General features: G+C 38.1%; 1 protein-coding gene across 1 annotated transcript; it reads right to left on the bottom strand.

The window, feature by feature from the left end:
* Positions 1-889: 889 nt before the first annotated feature.
* b4galt6 (UDP-Gal:betaGlcNAc beta 1,4- galactosyltransferase, polypeptide 6) lies at positions 890-19,882 on the bottom strand. Its single transcript, XM_084722395.1, has 9 exons — positions 19,087-19,882; positions 9,689-9,805; positions 6,656-6,769; positions 5,840-5,964; positions 4,360-4,476; positions 3,980-4,167; positions 3,674-3,796; positions 2,477-2,578; positions 890-1,235 (listed from the first exon to the last, which is right to left on the bottom strand). The coding sequence occupies exons 1-9, from the start codon at positions 19,199-19,201 to the stop codon at positions 1,088-1,090; spliced, it is 1,149 nt and encodes a 382-aa protein (XP_084578521.1). The 5' UTR covers positions 19,202-19,882; the 3' UTR covers positions 890-1,087.
* Between the last annotated feature and the right edge of the window lie 2,876 nt (positions 19,883-22,758).

Raw genomic sequence — 22,758 nt, 5'->3', positions numbered from 1 at the left:
AACAAAAATCTGGTAAACAAAATAAATTAAGGCATGCAAAAGATAATGTCAAATCTTGAGATTTGGATACTTTAGTTGTTGTTTTTTTAAGCCAAACATCCTATATTGTTAGAAGATCTTCCTGTTAGGAAGAGACCACTCACTCTTATTAAATCCTCAGAACGAAGGTAGCTGCCAAAATAAAATTCAAACCCACTGGAATATCACTGTAATATGCCCGAGCGTTTAAAGGCCCATATTTACAATATTTGTGTTCTGTGTTCGAGCTTTAAGAGGCCAATATTTACATACATGTTCATGCGGATTCAGCAGCAGTGCAGCAAAACAAACAGCAAAAACACTTGAGTGACACAGACAGGAGTGCTTCTTCAAACATCCTGAATCAGAGAAAAAAAATAAATACCACGTATGAAAATAAAAAAAAATGTACATCACAAACATTAACGTCGAGCTCACTCAGATCCCTCCTTTTAAAGGAATACTGTGGCCTAACAAAATGATATGTATAAAACAAATGATAGTAGAAAGTGAGACAAAGATCTTGTCTGTTGGCTTGTAAGGTGACGGTGATACATCAGAAGTGAAGCAGTGCGGAGCCGAGCAGAGGGAGCTGTGGTTCTGCCACATTAAGGCTTTGCAGTAAACATCAGAGCTGAGATGCTGCTGCTCCCTCCAACCTAAACCAAGACTCATGTCAACTTGTAGTAGTTAAGCCGGCACGGACAAAAAGACATGCAGCAACTCACCCATCTCTCTCTCTCACACACACACACACACTCACACACACACAGATTCACTGACACACACAATCAACAGTTCACTTTGAGAGACTTGCCACTGCCTCTTCATTTTTTCGGTTTGGATTTCTTTTTCTTTTTTTTTTTCCTCACTAAAATTTCTTGGCAGCATTACATGGTGCGCCTCTTCACCCCGCCCGGCCTGTGCCCCCCTCCTCTCCCCCGCCGCACCACCGCTCTGCCTCTGAGTTGGCTGAGCGGGGCGCTGGGAGGCCAGGCCAGAGGGGGAGCTGGGTGAGCCGGGGGTGTGGACCAGGGGTTGGGTGAGGGAGAGGGCCGGTGGGGGCAGTTCAGTAGTCTGCGATAGGAGCGAGCTCGGGATACAGGTCCACTGTGATGTTCTTGTAGAGGCTGCTGAGGGAGATGAGGGGGCTGTAATGGAGGTTGTTGAGGCCATCCAAGTGTTGCCGCTCTTTGGAATACCTCAGCAGTTTATACCTACACACACACACACACACACACACACACACACACACACACACACACACACACACACACACACACACACACACACACACAAACACAAACACATGTCTCAGATCAGTGTTGAACTCTATCTTCACCTTTACTCTCCTCCAGGATATCCACCTGTGGCCTATTCCATCTGCAGTTCTCAATAAGAATCAGCACTCTGCATCAGGACTGCAATATTATTTTTTAATTGCATAATGTAACAATTTCCAAAAACATTACTTATTGATGATTAATTTTTAAGGAAATAAAGTCAAAATTCTCTGATTTAAGCTTAATAAATTTGACTGTTTTCCTCTTTTCTATACCAATATACCACAGTATTTCAAACCATTTCAAGCATTTAAAAAAAAAGAAAAAAAAAAAAAAACACTTTACAAACTTTGAAAACTAAGTTAAAATTCAGGCACCTGTAAGAACCCTGAAATTCAAAAAGACTGCTTTGACACGTAAAATCACTGTAAATGATAGCAACCCTTTTCCTGAAATGGAGAATCTGCATTTTTACTGTTTGTGAGTATTTTCAAAAGTGAGCCAGCAGCCACACTGCTGACTATCGACTGGTCAGAGGAGTGTATCATAGTGAGTGTGTAGCAAGACAAAACCAGAAGAAGAAGACAATCTCTGTGGTTTGAAGTTTAGTTTCTCCCCTATAGAACGGTTTTTGCATTTAGGAAGCTGCTGTATTTTATTGTCACGTTCTCTTTCAACTGTATAAAGGTCCACTAGGAGGGCATTGCGAGACCATGAAAAAAGAAAAATATAAGTTTGAAATCACTAATCAGAATAAGTAATCAGGACTAATAAAATAAAGCTGTAGAATTTACATTTCATGTTATTCTTTGTTTATCTGACCTAGTTTAACAGGTGTTACACAGAATTTGGTGACGTGTCGCTACACTGTAACGTATGGTATATCTTGCCTTTGATTAGAAGTTTATCAGAGTTGTGAATAAATGTTAGGATGGACCTCAGAAGATTTTAAGATTTCAAATTGGGCTGTGACATTCCTTAGTTTGGGAATGGCTGGTCCAGAAGCTGTCATAAGCAACTGAGAAAGCTGGGAAAGTCTCCTTTCATACATTAAGTTACACACTTGCAATGCACAATGTAAAAGGCTTCTCACAGTATCTTTTACTCTGTCACTTTCACTGTTTCTACGTTAGACTAGAGACCTCATTGCAAACTGTGACAAAAATCTATCTTACCTTCCGAGGAACTGCACCTCTCCTCTGTGGTGGTGAGGAATTGACTTGTACTTGCCGATCTCTCCCTCTGGTCGCGTAACATTCAGACCAGCATAGTGAACCCTGAGGAGAAACCAGGCTGCATTACTACTGACACCATCAAGCCATAAAAATACAGTGCCAACGTCAACTCATTTGGTTCATGTACTTCAGCTGAACTAAAGCTGTGGACACTGAACAGTTTGCCAACAATCTGACAGGAACATAAGGAGAGTACACAGGTACAGTTACGTTTGTTAAACATTTGTTCACAGTCACCTGAGAGCACAAAACAGGCTGCTGAAACAATCAAGCTGATAAAATGGCGATGATTTTCTGTCCAATATCCCCAAATTTTCATGTTTGATAAGACTCCATGCCTGAGGACATCTACACAGCACTTAACGGTCACAGTCATGAATAATGAATCAAATATACTTTGATACTGTCAATGACTGCCAGGAAAACCTTCAGCAGGTTGCCATGGTCACCACACGCAGCCTGTGTAGTGGTCTGCTTTTCTACTACATTCAGAATAAAGTACAAAATGTTATTTGTCTTGACATGGTTATCAGCTGGTCAAAGTCACCTGATGTCCCCCACATTTATCTACTAAAAGCTGCCTCATACATATTGCAGTTAATGCCAGGAAGTATTAGCCACCTTTTCTAAAGTCAAATTCAAGCGCTTTTCAAGCATTTTCAATGTGCTTTTTCAAGCTTTTCCAGCACCTTACAGATGTTATTGTGCTACAAACAACCAAAATCATGTTTCAGGATGCAAGTCAACAGAAGGGAGACAAATCAAAGGAAAACTCAAATGTGACAGGATTAATTAATCAATTAATCGTTTGAGTCATTTTTATGGGGAAAAAAGGGGCAAAGTCTCTGATTTCAGCTATTATCTTTTCCAAAATCCAACCTTGAAAACACTACATTAAAATTTAAATGATTTCCAGCACCTGTGAGAACCTGATTAGCTTCTGATAACCGCAAGCAAAGCCCATCATTGGTGAGAAAATGCATCAACAGCTGCAAGAGCATAGGTGCTGCAACAGACAGTTTTTTTCAAGATCACAAGTGAGTCACTGTGCAGTCTGTGGATTTAGTTATATTAACAGATCAGTTTCAGTACTCCCGTGCAGGACTGTGCTTTCTGAATCCACTATAGTAGACTAACCTGTTCCACAAGTCATCGTCCTCTCCTCCCCAGCCCCAGAATGCATTGGGAAAGCCATTAATCTTGCGGAACTGCTCCACAGTGAGTCCACTCACACCGCCAAAGAACTCACTGTATGGAAGACTGCAAAAGACAACAAACACAGAATTACACAGAGATCTACATGACCTGGATCTCATTGCATTTCAACTCTGCCACAGAAAGACCATGGGACAAAAGAAAATCTGTACTGGTTGTAATACCACATCTACAGTTCATATTGCTAGAGGTTTTTATATTTTGTGTACATTTCGATGACACACTCACATGTACATGTACTTGTCCAGCTTGGCAGCGAAGTGGCGTGGCATCTGACCACAGCCGTAGTAGTTGCGGTCATTCTCAGGGATGTGGTCAACATCATGGAAGATCAAGCAGTCCCAGTCCAAGTCCTTCATGGCCTCAAGGAAACCCACATTAAACAGCATGGCTCTGTTGAAGGGCTGACTGCCACTCTAAAAACACAAAATGAGTCAATGAGCCTGGTGCTGCTATTAAGTCATATGAAACTGCTTTCCACACTTTGTCCACAATCCACACAGTAGGAGCTAAGAACAGCTGATTGTTCGACTTGAACCACAAAAAAAAGCTTCATCATACACTGCAGCACGCACGCACGCATGCAAACACACACCAAGAGAGCGTACCTGTTCAATGACATAGAAGGCAAACTGCAGCCGCTGTCTCTGCAGTATGGGGATGAGGTGTTGGAAGAGGATGGGGAGGTGTTCATGGCGGTTTCTAAATGGAATCAGGATGGCCACCTACAGCACAGCATAACAGGATGAGTACTGACCCAAACCAACTAAATCCAGGGTTCCTACACCTTTTGCAAAGAAATATTCAAGCACTTTTCAAGCATTTTCAAGGTTAATTACAAGCTATTCCAGCAGCTTACAGCTGTGGCAAAATACACACACGTATATCTATCTATCTCTATCTATCTATATCTATATATCTATAATATATCTATATCTATCTATCTATCTATCTATCTATCTATCTATCTATCTATCTATCTATCTATCTATATATATATATATATATATATATATATATATATATATATATATACATATCTATCTATATCTATCTATCTATCTATCTATCTATCTATCTATCTATATACATATATATATATATATATATATATATATATATATATATATATATATATATATGTATGCTCAGATTGATTAAGCCCTATTTCATGTCTTCATCAGATTAAATCAGATGTTTTTCTGCTATAAACTTGGGGTTATAGCGGGGTTTATAACCCGTTCAATCTATGAAAAGCTGAGTCCCCGAGCCCATAAGCGCATACCACAACAGCTTTAACATTCAGTTATAATTGTTTCCATTTCTTCAATCTTTACCTTTGTTAAATGTCTCTTTTCATTTTTTCTTTTAACAACCCAACAGAGTAAACTTATACACACTCATAATTTATTATCACAGAGGCTGAGAGGTCACAGGGGTGTGGCCAAGTAGCCTACTATTTTTGATTGAGGACAAAAAAAAGAATCTTAAGTAGTTTTGTATACAAACATTTGTATAAATTGTGTTTTTAATGAACATGTCAATCAAAAGTTTGTATAAATTGTGTTATTAATGAACATATAAATCAAAGAGCAGACAAAGTCTTGGGGACCCTCAGGTTGGGAACCAACGCTATAAACCAAAATTATTTTTTGTGATAGAGTTCTAGATGAGGGAGACAAATTAAAGGAAAACTACTTACTTGTCTGACTTATTTAATTTCTTCATCTAAAAAGTGAATTACTCAGAGCAATTAATTATGAAACTAATAAAATTACAATTTTAAGCACTTTTCAAACCTTGAAAACGTTTTAAAGTTTTCTCAAAGATTTCCAGCACCTGTATGAAGCTTTATCTGGTTCTTATGTTGTATTTTTCCTTTAGAGGAAACTGTTCTGCAATGTGTTCTGATGACATAACATTTTTTTAAAGTTTCAAATGTTTCTAGGATATTCATAAAGGGTTATCGTAGGCAACTAAACTCGCCTACAATAACCCTTTATGAATTCCATGACCTGGATGACTGAGAACCTTCAGACACCTTTCTAGGATATATAATTACTTAACTTGTAGAATGCATGAACTCACCTTCCAGCGAGGTCTGCAGTCCTTTGGTTTCCAATGGCCTCCAAACTCAATGTCAAAAAACTTGGAGAACTTCAGTTCTATCTCCTCCATGGGGATCTCTGTCATATTTACTTCCATAAGGCCCTCTGTGGAGAGGTTTTTTAAAGGGGTGGTTATTTCACTGATACACCAGCATAAAAAAACAACAATGAAAAATAGCAGAATTATTGTACAGGCTTCTGCATGTTCTGCATCACATGGTCAAAAATCACAAAACTCACAAATTTCTGAGAAAAAACTCAGATATTCTCTGAGATTAAAGGAACAACTTAACATGTTAAAAAAATGATAAAAAATGTATTTTTGGCGACTTTGTAAGATTTCAATGTTATCTATGAACTCATTTAGATTTTAAAAGTTAAATCAAAAACTTACAATCTATAATTGTTCATAAATATATCCACAGTGACATACATGAGAGGTCCCTCGTATATTTTATATCTTGTAAGGGTTCTTGACTTAGGAAAAATTGAGAACTTCTGCTATAAACAATCCAAACGATATTACCATTCTATAGAAGGGTGACAGATAAAGGAACACACAACGATGTTTCAAAATGTGTCACAATCGCCCTAACTTATTTGTACATAAAAGGAAAACTATTCAGTCAGATAGTGAATTATCAAAGTAATGTGATTACAGTTTCAAGCAGAATCAAGCACTTTTCAAACTTTGAACGCAACACATTAAAATTCAAGTGTTATCAAGGATTTCCATCACCCGTATAAATCCTGATGATTCATATTATTTCCTGGTGTTAGGTACCAGTCTACTCACTCATAGAAGGTAATCGCTCTGGGCAGGGGAGGTTCTGGGCGTAGGTGAAGTTCTCAGGGAGGTACGTGGTTGGCTGGACCAGGTACTCACTGGAGTTACTGCCATCAGGATAGTCTGCAACAGAAACAAGCGACATCATCAGCAGAATGCTCCAAACCACATCACCTACATCTATATCTTACAGTACTCAATATTTGTTGTGACATTCCTTAAGCATTCCTATTGCACCAGTTGAATTCCTTCACACTAGGTCTTTTATAGTGTATATCATTTTGGTTATCTTATCATGACATACCATAAATGTTATCTTGTTTCTTCCTGGTCTTGAATAATACATTTTTATAAGATTATTTAATTTGTGCAGCTCAATGTCAGTCTGTACTTCACTACACATGTTGAGGTATTTGTTCAATATTTTCATTTGATGTTATTTTTGCCAGTCTACTATACTTCAGGGAACATATTCAGGGACATATTGTACTTTTTATTGCATTCCATTTACAGCTAGAGTTACGAGTAACCAATCTATCCCCCTCTATGCTGCTGCAACTTCATGTTCTGATCACAGCCAGACTTCACACTAAAATCCACTTTTCTGAGGCAGCAATTTACTGGTGCAGTCACTTTATTATACTATCTGTTTATCCTGGCCCCATTTTTAAAGTGCTTATTATGACAGGAATTGTATCTTTTGAGAATCTAGTAAGTCTGTCCTCTCAACCGCCCAAAATCTGTTAAAACAAACAAACCACATATTCACCCCTTTATACCCCACATCCCGTCATTAAAACATGTAGAGAATAGAAAACTGTGAGCATACAAATAAGAGTGACAGTCGTAGAAATACTACCACAGCGTACTTGTGAGTCACTTGTTTACAGAGTTGATCAGTTTTAAAACATTCTTCCACATCCTCAACTGTACAAACAGCTTTGTTGTCAGGGGTGGAGGTGCATGTTTTGCATTTGTGATGGGAGTGTGTTCAAGATAGAATAGATAGATAGGACGGAATAGAGTGTTTAGTTCCTCTTTTACAAGGTCACTACATCTGTTACTAGGGCTGTACCAAATATCATTTGTTTTGTTCTTGAACGAAGCTTTGAATGCCTGTCATCATATTTTGATGTAATCACTTTCAAAAATCCTCAAACAAAATCCTCAGTTTGAAAGAAAGTATTTTTTTTTTAATTAAAATAGCTTTCTTTAATAAATGTAACTCGTCAGTTTCATCACCAATAATTCTGTATATGGTGTGTATGGTAATAGTTTTTTCATTGCAGTGACAATGTTTTTGAAGAAAACACATTGAAGCAAATTATTTCCTTAGATAGAAATGTGTTGTGAGTTTTGGAAAATTACTACATTATCTTTTTTAAATAAATATTGAATTTTGGACTTGAGTTATGGAAAAGGTTTTGATTGCAGGAGTCTGAAACAATCCTACGCAGCCACCACTGGAATCTAATTCTACAAATAGTATAATACTAATAAAATTAGTGCAGCCTAATTTTCATCAACATCTTGCAAGGTTTCTGCACCTTTTCTGAGGTCAAATTCACTTTTCAAGCATTTTCAAGCTTTTCTAGCAGCTTACAGCTGTGGTAAATGACATATTTCTATACATATGCATGCTCAAAATGTTTGAATCAGATGTTATTGTGCTATAAACAACTAAGACTATGTTTCATGACAGAATTCTATAGAAGAAAGACAAACTAAAGAAAAACTCAACAAAGTTTCATCTTTTAAAATGTGACACTCTTGTAAGCAGACTTGGCATCCTATTGGAGCTGCAACTATTAATCAGTTAATCGGTTATTAATCAATTTCTAAATCACTTGCCAACCATTTTGATAACTGATTAGTTGGTGTGAGCAATTTTCTTTTTAAGAAAAATAGAAAGTAAATATTCTTCAGCTTCTTAAATGTGAACATTTTCTGGTTTCCTTACTCTTCTCCGAGAATAAACTGAATATCTTTGAGTTGTGGACAAAACAAGACATTTGAGGACGTCATCTTTGATTTTGGGAAACACCAATCGACATTTTCTGAGGCTATATGGACCAAACAACTAATTGATTATCCAAGAAAATGAAAGACTTGAAAAATGTGCTCCACATGTTTGGACCTATTTTTCAAGTGACAAGATCATGACAGGATTAATTAATTGACTAATCATTTTGAGTATTTTTTTTAGAAATAAAACTAATTCTACCCTTAAGTAACTTGAGGATCTAGAATAGCCCTCTATAAACAAAATGTTTTACTATGGTCAATGTTAATGGGACTGACACTGCTGCTAATGTTGAATTCTTACCACCATCTACAAAGACATCAGTCAGTGTGACCACATATTTGGACAGAAACAGAAACAGCTGCTTTTCTCAAGTGAATGTGATATGGAGATGAAAGCCACTTGCCAACTTTGCTCTCAATGGCTGATATTCTCACATACAATGCATTTCGGTACATGTAGACAGTTTGGGCTAGGGGTGTCCCGATCTGATATTGATATCGGATATCGGTCCGATATCAGCCAAAAAACGAGTATCAGATTTTATCGGACTGCATCTAAAATCTCCAATATAAGCGCTCCGATAAGCAGTCCATTTTCTGCTCCAGCACTTCTATCCATAGGTGACACTGGTTGCTGACTATTGTTCTCTGTTTGAGTAACATTACTTGATCAAGCCTTTTCTAACATACTACACTACAAAATAAGTAATAAAAGTATGTATGACTCGTGCTGATATTGTATCAGATCGATATCGGTATCGGCCAATACTCAAGGCTGTGATATCGGCATCGTATCGGAAGTGAAAAAGTTGTATTGGGACATCCCTAGTTTGGGCCACACTGTCCAAGCAGAAGGTATCACCCAAGGGGCCATAGACATCACAATCTAAACATCCATGAGTGTTACTGACAGTTTCAATTTCATATACTGTGAGTAGAATCTTTGTATTAAGCCACAGAAGACTGTGAGACAATCATCTATATAGTAAAAAGTGTATGTGTGTATGTATCACTCACCTGTCCCGTTGAGTGTAGTGTTCTTGTTGGTGTACAATCGGATCATCTGGCCAATGGTCCTCACATTGTCCCTCAACATGATGCCCTGAGCCTGCACCATGAAGAAGTACGTGTTGGCTGAAAGAAGTGCAGGAAAAGATATTTTAGTAACCTTGACTTATTGAATTACATTAATTAAGTTACATTTGCACTTGACAGCTATCACATGCCCTCACTTATTGTAAAACACAAGTTAACATGTAGATATTGCCATTTCAGACACAACAACAAAAGTGGTTCTCAAGCTACAGTCATAAACACTGTAATCAGTGAATATTTCAAACATTTATCAAAACTACAGCAGAAACAATACAGAAGTGGATGGTGAAGCAGTTAACACAACAATGGAGTAAATATTTGACTGCCAACAGGGCTGTAATGGTAACTGCATTACTGGGGTCACATGATACCTATTGCAGGGTTGAGCTCATTACCACCATGACTGCAACATTTATTTTGAATTCAATTTCATGTTGAGATCAGCACATCGATCCATTAGTACACCTATGGATCAGCCTTGTCACACACAAGGCAGGAACACAGCCTCTGATTGGTTGACAGACTCAACCCAAGGGATCCTGGGATGGTGTGTGGGCGGCTAACAACATGCTATAAACAATAACAACAACTGTTTTCAGCATGGAAAAATGGATAAAAAAACTGCAGAAGACATTGGGTGTTGGATTTCTGATGGATTTATCTGACTATGTGTCCAAGACGCTGCACTTACAGGCTGGATTACAAAGCTTCTGAAAAGGATACGATTGCACAAGAGCTTAAGTTGTAAAGGTACAATGCTAGCATTAGCATCAACTTTTCCTGCTTAGCTTACTCTGGGGCTACACTGTCACTGTTTCAGCAGCTGGGACAGCAGATGAGACTTTTCCTGGTGTTGAGAAGCGTTTTACTGCCAAATTAACAAGTGTGTTAAATGTAACAAGTAGTGTTAAGTTTAAGTTTCTGCTGCTATGCACATACTTAAGTACTGCCCTATTCCTTAAAGTCCAATGAAACATAATTATTAAGATAGTCGTGGAAAACCACCATCCCGTGGTAATATGTTGCTCTGCCAACGCAGTCTAATCCATACTGTCACCACCAAAGTTGAAAGATCTCAGCTTTATTCTTAAATTAAATTCAACAACTAAAATAGGTTTCTGCATCGATATTTAGTCCTGTAACAACCAATATGCTTTTTAGATCTATTTTTAGAGCTATAATTTCTGAATGTTTGCAAGTCTTGAACAGGAAAGATGGGAACAATGCAGTGAAACAGGAGTAGGTAACATTGCCAGGGTGAAATGATGGCTTCTGTCATTCAGGGGGTTTGTTTTTGCTTTACTTAGACATGCCAGGACATTTGAGGAGGAGCCACACGAAGACAGCTGTTTCACTGATGGACTTTAAAACTTATTTTATGGCTGAAGCTTTAACCTCTTCAATTATGTGGAGATGTCTATGCTCTCAGGCAACATTATTCTCTTTCAGAGACTTTATGGGGCTCAGTTTTAAAGCCAGTGTGAAGATACTGGTATACTGGAAACCACTGGTGCCAATCATCTCATGCTAGCTTGTTGAGAACACTAAATAATGCTTTGAAATCAAACTGGAAAAACTGGTGAAAACAGGTTGTATGGGTAATCAGGAGTCTCAAGACTTATGCCATTCCCATGCAGTTTTGGAGCAAAATCCATGCAGTAGCCATTATGAGTTATTGTCACCTATTCTATTTGAAAATAGAAAAACGTCCTCATGCTGAGGCCTCAGCATCAAAATTGCATAAATTGTGTCTAACAGGAAAACAGTCCCTATATTATCAAGGCTGCTAAAAAGCATTCAAAGACCTGATTGTGCTTGAATTTTACAACTCAATCAAAATTTGTCTCAAAGCCAAAAATGCCCCTCAATCAGCTTCTTTTCCCATTAGGAAGGCTAAATAACACACACTCACAGTTTAACCAGTAAGTTAAATGTGTAAAGCTACACAAACCACCACAAAAGCCAACAAGATGAACTTACAAATGACAGTTAAGAAAACCAACAAGTAGCTGAAATCCTTCCCATACAGAGCCTGGCATCTGGCTGCTGCCAGTGCTGCACATCTGGCTAGATCCTAGAAGAAGCTGACTCACTTCTAGCGATGGCCCAAACTGTATCTAATATTCATCTGCTATTTCAATGGGTCACTTTCATTTTATTGTAAGTCTCTGATTATTTCTGAGATTCATTTGTACAAGTGTTCAGATTTAGATTCACTAAACTTCATGAATAGCTGCACATTCCTGAGATTTGATCAACAGCGTGACCATTCCCATCCAACTGCTACATAAGGCTGCCTGTTCCACTCATTTTGATGAGCACATTTCATTTACAAAACCATTACTCAAGAATACAAAAACAAATTTGTTGGATATCAGCAAGTAGACACATAAAATGCATTCAGGGTCAGTATTAGAGAACCTAAAACAATTAGAAAATACCAATAAAGCTGTCTATGTCATATCTTCAGAGAGCTTTATGACAGAAATAAAGAAGGAATGGACTGACATGAAGCAGGGCTGGGCGACTGGATGAATATAGTGCCAAAGGATGATGGGTTGAATCCATTGCTGTTTTTTTTGTGGTTGATTTTGGGGGTGATATTGGTCATACTTTTTTGCAAATTGTCTGCAGAGTGACAGGCGCTGCTCTGCAATATGCTCTTATCCAGCGGCACAGGATACACCCACTCAACAAGAGCTGAGTGCACTGAGCTGGGTGAGGAATGATGGGTAAACAATAACATATTGAATATATCACCAGTCAACAGTTGATGGGCTGACAGTAGCCAGCTGGAAAATTTTAACACATGGCCCAACCCTAACATTAAGTTAGATGCCAAAAAAGCTGTCCATATCTAAAATGGAAGGCAGCCAAGTCAGCATGACATTCAGTGATAGACAACAAAAATCACTGTTACACTATCGGGTGTTGTTGCCAATAAAATATAAAAACATCTGAGCTCTCAGGACATTAGTACTAGAATATTAATTTCACATTGTTATTCATTCTATTGAGTTCTCTTTATCTCTAAATTGCTCTTATGTGCCTCTTAAGAACAGGAGTGTGAGTACAAGAGGCTCCTGAATGAGGCTAAAATAAAGCAGAGAGACTACAGAGCTTTGATCAGTTCAGGATATCTGTCAGAGCTTCAGGGAGTGGTGGCTTCTCTCCATCCCACTGCTTCATGAACACAATACATTTAAGAGGAGCTTTTTAAAGCTTAACCATGCAAACTATTTGAGTTTTCAACTAGTATCTTTGAGTTTAAACATTTGAATTTAAAAGACTATACAAGACAATACAAAATCTCATATCACTGTACATGCAGGGGTCGACATTAACCATGGCCCTAAGGCCACAAAAGGTTATTCTGTAGCCACCATATATTCCACATAGGTAGGCCCCTGTAGCCATCAAGTTTTATACTTCGTCAGTACAATGTTAGTTTCACAAACATCCAAATTCTACAAACTTTTTGTAGAATGACTGACATTTTTCAATAATATCTGAGATTTTATGAACCAAACAACTAATTGATTAATCAAGAAAACGGTCGGCAGATTAATCGACAATGAAAATAATTGTTACAGGAAAGACTGTGGAATGTGGAACCTATTCTCCAAGTGAAATGATTGTGATTAAATGATTAATCCTTTTGAGTCAATTTTAAGGAAAAAAGTCCAAATTCTCTGATTTCAGCTGTTGTTAAAGTAATGTAATTAAAATTACAAACAGCTTCACACTTTATCCAAAATCCAAGCACTTTTTAAACCTTGAAAACACCACATTAAACTTCAAGCATTTTCAAGGTTTTCCAGCATCGGTCAGAACCCTGTCTTGGGGCCAGTGCTTAAAATTATTAGTGTCTACTCCTGCAATAGGTATAAAATCACATATAATGTTATATATAATTTTATATAATATACATTTCTGATTTAGTAAATTTCATATTGTGATATTGCATTTTTTTCTGAAAAAACAAAAAAAATTAATAACAACAATAACAATAACAAGAATTTAAATGGATAGTTACCATGGTACAAACTGTATGCCAAACCTTTTTAAGTTCTACAGATTTCTGTTGTTACTCTGTACAGGCTATATCATCACATTACAAGACCCTAGAGTCACTCTAGGTCACCACAGCAGTGTCAGTGAGGGTGTGAATGAGCAAACAGGAACGTGTTTGGTGATGATAACTGTCTTATCAGAGTAACCAGGCAGCCTTGGTTGGTGGGCGTGTGACAAGTTTAAAGACAACAGGCAGGTCAAAGCAGGCTGGAGAGCTACAACAAACAATCAGCTGATGGAAATACAGTAAAAATCTGGGCTCCTTCACCTTTTCCAAAATCAGCTTTTATATGATGACTGCCAGGTGTTACTGGAAAAAAAAATCTGTTTTGTTTAAGGATTCTATAGAGGAATGACAAACTAAAGGAAAACAGAACAAAGTTTCTTGTTTTAAAATATTCTGCCTGAATCTAGACCTAGCATGTATGACCTGTAGGGATGTTACTGGAAACTAATTTCCCTGCTGACTGAACACAAAGTTTAATGTAGACAATTCAACTTGTCTAACAGAAAGAAATGTTAAATTTAAAAAATGCTGCATGTTTTAAGAGCCATTTGAAGCTGTTAATCACATTCTACAATTGCAAAATCATATTTTAATGCTGCTGAATCATGAGGCAGTATGCACTTTCCATTATGAACACTGCACATCATCCTTCAAATCATGACAACAACTCACTAAATGCTTCAACTTTTCAGACTGAAAGGGATCAGAGTGTCTGGGGGTACACAGAGCTGACGTTAGCTGCCAGCCTGACACACAGTGAGGCTAACATTGCTGTGCAGTGCTAGCAGCAGCAACCTGGTCTTCTTTCAGGTTTATGTCCATGTCTGTGCTAAATGTAATTACAGATTGCCCCAGTTGAGTGGTTATACACTAGTTTATTCTGACACATCCTACATTCAACCTTATTTCCATTTTCATTTCATTTTCACCATTAAGAACTCTGAAAAATGTTTGCTACAATCACTGAAACCAGCATAACAATGTCATCCTCAAATCAGGATCAAAGATAAAACTACAGATACTTTATAAAGATAAATATTCCTCTCTATATGTGCTGCCTGCCTGCATGCCTGCCAGGCCTGCCTGCCTGACTTATCAATATGTACTCCAGCTCCCAGCTGCATGCATGCTTGAAAAGTCAAATTTGTCACAGGGAAGGCAGAACAAGCAAAGCATGAAATGACGGGCCTGACTCCTCAAATTAAAATTCTCAGCTGGATGTTGAATGGAGTGTGGACCAGAGCCTGAACAGCAGCCTACTGTACAGATAGCCCAGGAAAAATGCAGAAAATATGTCAGCAACATAAAGCTGCCTGCAACACATTCTGAGGCCTGTAACAAGCTAACATCAGGGGAAGAGACCTGTATCCACAGACAGTCACACAAGCTGCTGTTTCACACACAGCTCAGGGAAAATTGATTGAAAAACTCTCACCTCGTAATCTGAAGTGAATGATTTGCACAAATCACCTACAACACCAGTAGTACAGTACAGTTGTAAAATTCCTGACATCAAACCAAGTGCTATGTACAGATAGTCTTTGTAAGCCTCCAGAACAACTTGAGCAATACTAATTTCTGAGCAGAGTCAGAGGATGAAACACCTTACTTGTAAACATAGTCATTTTCTAATTCTGGGCTAAAATGTCAATTCATCAAACCCCTCAACTGACCATATTATGAGTGCAGATGTGCAGAAGTTCATATATAAATTAGAAAAATGCACCTTATATATCTGCTCGTCACAAAGGCTTTAAAATGAAATATTGGTGTCAGCCTGAAATTGACATTTCTGCTGATATGACAGGCTGATTAGTTGGTGCTTTAATTCTGCGTATGTGATGGGAGTGTGTGTGTGATGTGGAAGTTTTCTGAAGTGTCAGACAGATTGCAAAATTGTTATTTACAATGACTGTTCAGCATCAGCCACGCAAGGAGGATCCATTATGACAAATTTGTGAGGAACAAAGTAGCGATGTTCCTGGCAACTAAATTCACTGATGATTAAATGCAAATTTTAATTTAAACTAGTCAAGCATTAAGAAAACACTCAGAAAGCAGTTTAAATTGACCGCAAAATATTTTTTAATTGATCATTTTAAACACTGAGTGAAAAAATACTGCATGTCTTCAGAGTCATTTCAAGCTGACAGTACCACAATACAATGAATTATCACCATGATACAGTATGTATCATATCACCAGATTCTTGCCAAAACACAGCCATAAAGCAGTTCAGTACAACAAAACAAGCAAAAACACTATAGCCCATACCAACTAATACAGTCACAATCTAGAATGTAAAACAAGTGTTGATCAATTAATTGGCCCATTTTCTGGCATTTTGAGATAATCGGCATTGGCTTATATCTATACTCACAAGTTTGACAAACAGAAAATGTGTGCAGACATGCAGGCAGCCTTTTCAGTGTGGCTGCTGAGAGTTCTAGGAAGGTGGTGGAAAAAGTTTCAAGCCATTTAACATAAATGTTATGCATCCTGCTGTAAACATTTGCCTGAATGTCTTCCATCACCACCGTCTTTTTTAAATGTTAACACATTTTTCCATCCTTAATGACAGCAAATCTAATTTCAAACCTTTACTGGCTAGTGTAAATATACATTAAGTTATAATGTATAAAATAATGAAGTTAAAGTGGCGTCTGATATACGATACCCTGCTCTGCCTTAAATAGCAGCCATGTTCTGAAATCTAAAACATAATGTATTTTTTTTATACTTCACTCAATGAAAAATCCATCTAAAACAACGTGCTACTGGCTAAGCTAACCATGTATATTAGATTGTAATGAGATTACTGGAATTATACATGACCCTTCTTTGTTTGATATCAACATCATATATTGGCCACCCTGCTCTCTAAATACTGGCACTGCCCATTGAAACACCCGTAACAGCCGACCACTTCACACACTCACACAAAACATCCTGTCTTAGTCATATTCTCTCTTTATAGCTTACAATCCTGCTGCTGTATCCTGACCTATCATCAATCTAGAGTGAATTTTCCCAGAACTGCCTCTCTTCTCCAAAGCATGACTATTACTGATTGCCAGTAAAAGCCTGCTCCATGAGTATACAATTCCTGTCCAGACACAACCACTTTCCTCCTTTAGATCACCACAGAAATGACAGAGTAACACGTCAAATCAACAAACGGAATACATTCACAGCAGTTCACCGACTGAAACCTGATCACCTCAACAAATATTCATACCAAAGCGGGTGTAACCTACACATTCACACTGGCTGAAAGTTTTCCTCAGTTCTTTGTTGCAGCTATAGTCGACAGGGCAGGATGCACATCTGACTGCTCAAACATCACACCTGTATAATACTGTACATCAGGACTGGGATGATACAAAGCTCATTATGAAGTCTACTTACATACATCTAGTGTATATTGTAGAAATCACAATAAAGAGTGAGACAGTTTAACCAGTTTTGTGTCCTATAATTGTCATAATATTGTTGTAGTCACTTTTTTCACCAAAAAGACAAGAACCTGAGGTAGACAATGCCAAACCTGGGGTACATGATGTCCAACTTAATAAAAGTGAACACATTTGGAGAAAGGGGTCTAAGGGTCTAAGAAAATATCAGTCCACTTGGGTACTGCAATATTATGTTCTCTGTAATTGTACTGATTATCAACAATGTCGTGCTATGCTGAAAGATTCTTTCCAGTGTCTCATTTTGTGTCATGTTGAAACCTGTCTAGACTCAATAGTAGTGTTGATATCTTTTCTGGTCTGATTGCATCAAAAATTTAACTTTTTAAACTCAGATCTTATGCATATGGTGGTCTGTTCTCTATACCATGACAGTTAAAAACAAACAAACAAAAAAAAAAACACTAGATTTTTAAAAAAGTAATATATCGCTTTGCATAAAGTACTGCAAAACATTGCATAATAACCCCTGTATCAGAATACGGATCAAATTGGCAGATACTTGACAATACACAAACCTTAATTATACATATCACGTTATGGAGTTTACGTGCATACAACTAGTGTATATTATAGAAATCACAATACAAACTAAGACAGTTTTACCAGAGTTTTGCATCCCAAAGCTGTCATAATGTTGTTCTTGTCACTTTTCTCACCACAAAGACAAAAACCTGACAATGCCAAATTTTAACAAAGTGGACAAATTTGGAGAAAACGGTGTAAGAAAATATCAATCCACTTTAGTATTGAAATATGCTCTGTGACACTGTATTGATTCTCACAAACAATGTATTGTGATAAAGTTGAAGATTTGTGGCAGTGGTTCATTTTTTGTTGTGGTGAAACCCCCAACTGTGGCACTAGACAGCAGTTACCTTTTCTGTTTTCCTGCATCAAGAAGTTAACTTTCTTAACAGATTTTATGCATAAGGTGGTATGTTCTTTATACTATGAGAATTAAAAAATAAATCTATCAGATTTTACATAAGCAATATATCACCTTGCTTACAGTATAACATTTCACAATATATTTAATCATAACCCCAGTATCATATGTACTGTATTGCCAGATTCTTGCCAATATATAAACCTTAATTATACAAATCACATTATGGAGTTAACATACATACAGCTAGTGTATATTATAGAAATCACAATACACAGAGACAGTTTGACCAGAGTTTTGTGTCCATTAATTGTCATAATATTGTTTAAGTCGCCTTTTCACCAATACGACAAAACTATGGGGACTGCACTGCCTAATTTTAAGTGTAAATTTAAAGAAGGTGGACACATTTGGAGATGGTGTATATGTATACATTTTGTCCCACTAATCAGTGAGCAGATGTCTATGTCTCAGTCAGGGACTAGCTCAACCTGCCTGTGTTGCTGTGAGGGACCCCCGAAATTAACATTAGCACTGATGCTCATAGTTCATTCATTCTCCAGTCTGATGTCCAATGCCTGCTAAAGCACATAGCATCCATAAATCAAACACAAATAGACAAAGTGTATCTTAAATTATAATCCACCTGAGACTGAGAGGTGAATTTTGCTCTTTAACACAGCAAACGAGCGAGGACTAGCTGAACATCATGCCTGGGCTGGACCTCTTAGCAGTGGGCTAGTTAGCCCGTTAGCTCGCTGTGTTAGCAGCATTAGCATGGAGTGTGACAGCAGCTGGGGCTGATAATCCACACATAATCACATTAACCGTCACCTTGTAATGCGTTTAATGCGAGTGCAAACCTCTGGTAACTAACCTATTCCAGGAGCCACATAGATGAAGTAGAGACAGGTGGTGGACATGGAGAAGAAGAAGATGAAGGCCAGAAACGAGCGGTTGGACATTCGCAGCAGCCGCCTCCAGTTCACCATTTTGGCTTAGGCCCGCTTCTCTTTCGCCGATATGAATCCCATAAAATACTGTTTTGGAGTTAAAATGTCCTCGAATTGACGGACAACAGTGTCAAAGGTGTGGTCATGGAAACACCTGCACCGTCAAAGCCCAGAGATGCCGCGCGGGGAAGGCGAGCGCGAGCGCTGCTAGCTGGCCTGCTTTCCCCTGCCGAGAAGCTTCCAGATGGAAGAAGCAGGCCTGTAGCGGTGATATCAGGCAGCTGAGAGCCTCATGGAGGACCACCGGTCGGGCATACTGAAACTGTTGTTGCACAGGCCAAGAGCGCAGCAGCGGGACTTAATACTTAAGGATACTCATGGTAGCTTTCATGGCTGCGGTGTCGCCAGCACTGACGGTCGGTCATTGAAGGGGGCAGGACTGCTCCGCTCTGCTCCGCTCTGCTCCGCTCTCACTGCTCCCACACAGTCTACTCTCGGCCGGTGCGATGTTTCCAAAACAGTCGGTGCACTACTTCATCAGCCCGCGCACACAGAAGTCCAGTCATGCCACCGGGAGTCCCCGCACTGCTTTCGGGCGCTTCTGGCATTCAACACACATGAGTGCAGGGTGATATGTAAGAAATAAAGTCAATAAAAGAGATGTCAGGTTCGCCTCCTTTTCATTTTCTGCTGGCACTGCAGAGACAGTTTCCGGTGGGTGTAACACCACCCCTCCCCCGCGTCGCCATGGAAACCGTGTGTGCGGCGCAACGGCGTGTCTTCCTGTAGCGCCTTTTTTTAAAAAAAAAACTTCTTTTTTTTTATTTTGCGCCAATTCTCAAGCTTACGTTTGAAAATGACCGACAGCAAAGGTTTACTTTAAATGATGAAATGTACATTTTAAATTGCAAATTTGCAGCTAAAATTTGAGCCAAAAATAGAGAATTCAAATTGATTTAAAACATAAACACACTAAAAATCAAAATACTTACATTACATGTAATCATCATTAAATGACTTGTTTGTAGGATTTAGAGTTGTCCTGTAGATTGCAACCAACTGAATACCACTGTCATCACTGTGGATCCCTCCCAAACAGTAGGTGATTTGTTAATTTTTGACGGGGGGGGGGGGGGGGGGGGGGGGTTGCCCAATGAGAGCAACCTAGTGATGATAAGTTATTTTAAAGGGATAGTTCACCTACAAATGAAAAATTCAGTCATCCACTCACCCTCATGCCAGCTGAAGGTCTGGTTTAATTTTTTAGTCTACAAAACACTGCTGGAGTTTCACAGAAAAACAGCAATATAGGATCTCCCAAACAGTTTAAGTGAATGGTGACCAATTTTGTAATGTGAAAAAAACAAAACAAAACAAAACAAAAATGAATAAATAAATAAATAAAATCTCTTCATACTGCTCATCTGGTGTAATCTAAAGCCCCGACACACCAAGTTGACTTAATGACGTCATCTACACCATGTTTTTAGCCTGAATCTTCACTTTAGATCCTTAGCTTGAAGCCATGTTCATGTGCACACCATCTGAACTGTGTGTGTGTGTGTGGTGTGACAGTGCGCGTGCACAAATTGACAGCATGTCAGGGATCAGTTTCAGCCAAGAAAAAAAAGAGGGCTCAACACTCCCAATACAGCGAAGCCAATTGGGCCCTTGACAAAAAACAATCACTGTAAGTAGAAGTTTTTTCCTAAACCACCAATCATATCTACCATGGTCAAAGTTAATGTGAGACTGTGCTCATGCAGATGAACATTTTCAAACATTATTAACTTATTTACAGAGTGAAAGTAACATCAGACCTGGTATCCTGCAGTAAATGTGTGGATATTGTGTAATAATTCAGTAATAAATGTGAACAAATTAGTAGTTTTTATTTAGTAATTTCACAAAAGGTAACAGTGAAACAGAAGTAATAAAGTAATAATCATGCAGTGATTTAAACAGTCATTACATAGTAATCATCAATGGGCATATGTCCCAAAACTCTACTCACAACTACACATATCACTATTAGTTTGCTACAAATTGCAATAGCAAGCAAGTAGAGCCAGTAGGTTTGTGTAGATATTGTAGTGAAGTGATGAGTAGTGAGTCAATAGTGTCTTTCATGAGGGATATTAGCTCAGAGAATATTATAGATCCAAGATGAAACCAACAGGAGAAAAAGGTACAATTACAAATCTGTCTGTGACTTCAGCACCACAAACAGCACCGTGGATTTATCAATACACAGCATTGTTAGGCTGCTGATACGTCAGAGCCATGGTCAGGACCATTGATTCAAACTTAGCAAACTTAAGTCAGATAAAGGATCAATCAGGGAGACTAGACTAACATATTCAACTGAAAAACCCCTCTGCAATGAGGGCATGGAGAAAAGGGTGGCCACTTAAAAAGAAGGACGCATTTTGATCATTCTGCTTTCAAACACATAGGAGAAACTACAGTGGACGTGGAAACTTGTCTGTTCTCGGCTACCATGTTGGGGTTCAACGTGGCTGACACCTTGGAAAGGGGACGTGTCTAGAAGGGAACCTGTGATTTGAGAAACTCTTGTGAAAGTTGTACTTTTTGATTTTTCATTTGTGCACTGTGGTTAAGATCTGCTCAGGTTTAGGGATAGAAAACACCTGGATTAGGATCAGGGAATGATCATGGTTTGGTTAAAATGATCACACAAGCACTTTTGCTGGTCCGGGGTTCCCTTCAAGACATCACCAGAAAAATAAAGTACAGATCCCTCTAACTCTACTCTAGTTCAGTAACAAAGTATCTATACTTAGTAAATTCCAACCTCTGATGAAAACAAACTTATGACAATTAGATTTTTTCTTACAAAAAGACTCAAACCAATTAATCCATTATCAAAAGAGTTGCCACTTAATTTGATAACTGATTTATGATCTGGTTCTAGTTCTGGTCTGTTAAATTTTAAACATTGGATTTTTATGTTGTTTAATGTGTTACTAAAGTGTTTGGTTGGTTGTGATAATGAGGCAGGTGGAATCACACCTAAAGAATACTGGAAAATAAGTGAATTACCCTGAGCCTATTTTATTTACTGTAAATTGCTCTTCCACTACCATTTAATATGTATATGTTTATATATGTCTGAGTATTATATTTGTTTGTGAATAGGATAATGCATTTGTGAATACCATAAAGCATCACTTTCACTGATTCTTTTCCTGATGATCTTCTTTATGAGTTATAGAGATTCCAAACGGAGGGAAGATGTTAGATATGCAATGCTGCTGATCTGTACGTATGTAAATTGAATAAACTGGTTTTTACAGCAGCACTGTCTGTCACTGTCTTATACTGGAGCTCAGGACACTAATTATAAAACTGATTAGTCTATGCTTTTTAATCACAGAAAATATTCTATCAGTAACTTTGATTTGGCCAAAAACAAAAGTGACTGCCACGTCTCCTTTATAATGGGACAGCGTGAGACTGACAGCATCATGTTTAGATCTGCTCTGTCAACTTTAATACCTTAATGTGCAGTTGTCACGTCAGACGTAAAGTCCATTAGCAATTTTCTGCAACATTCCTCTTTATTTGCAGAAACA

Source organism: Lutjanus erythropterus, chromosome 7 (genome assembly GCF_056507025.1).
Source record: "Lutjanus erythropterus isolate fLutEry1 chromosome 7, fLutEry1.hap2, whole genome shotgun sequence".
NCBI classification, from domain to species: domain Eukaryota; kingdom Metazoa; phylum Chordata; class Actinopteri; order Lutjaniformes; family Lutjanidae; genus Lutjanus; species Lutjanus erythropterus.
The sequence above is the reverse complement of the archived record's forward strand: the minus strand, read 5'-3'. Positions and strand labels throughout refer to the sequence as shown.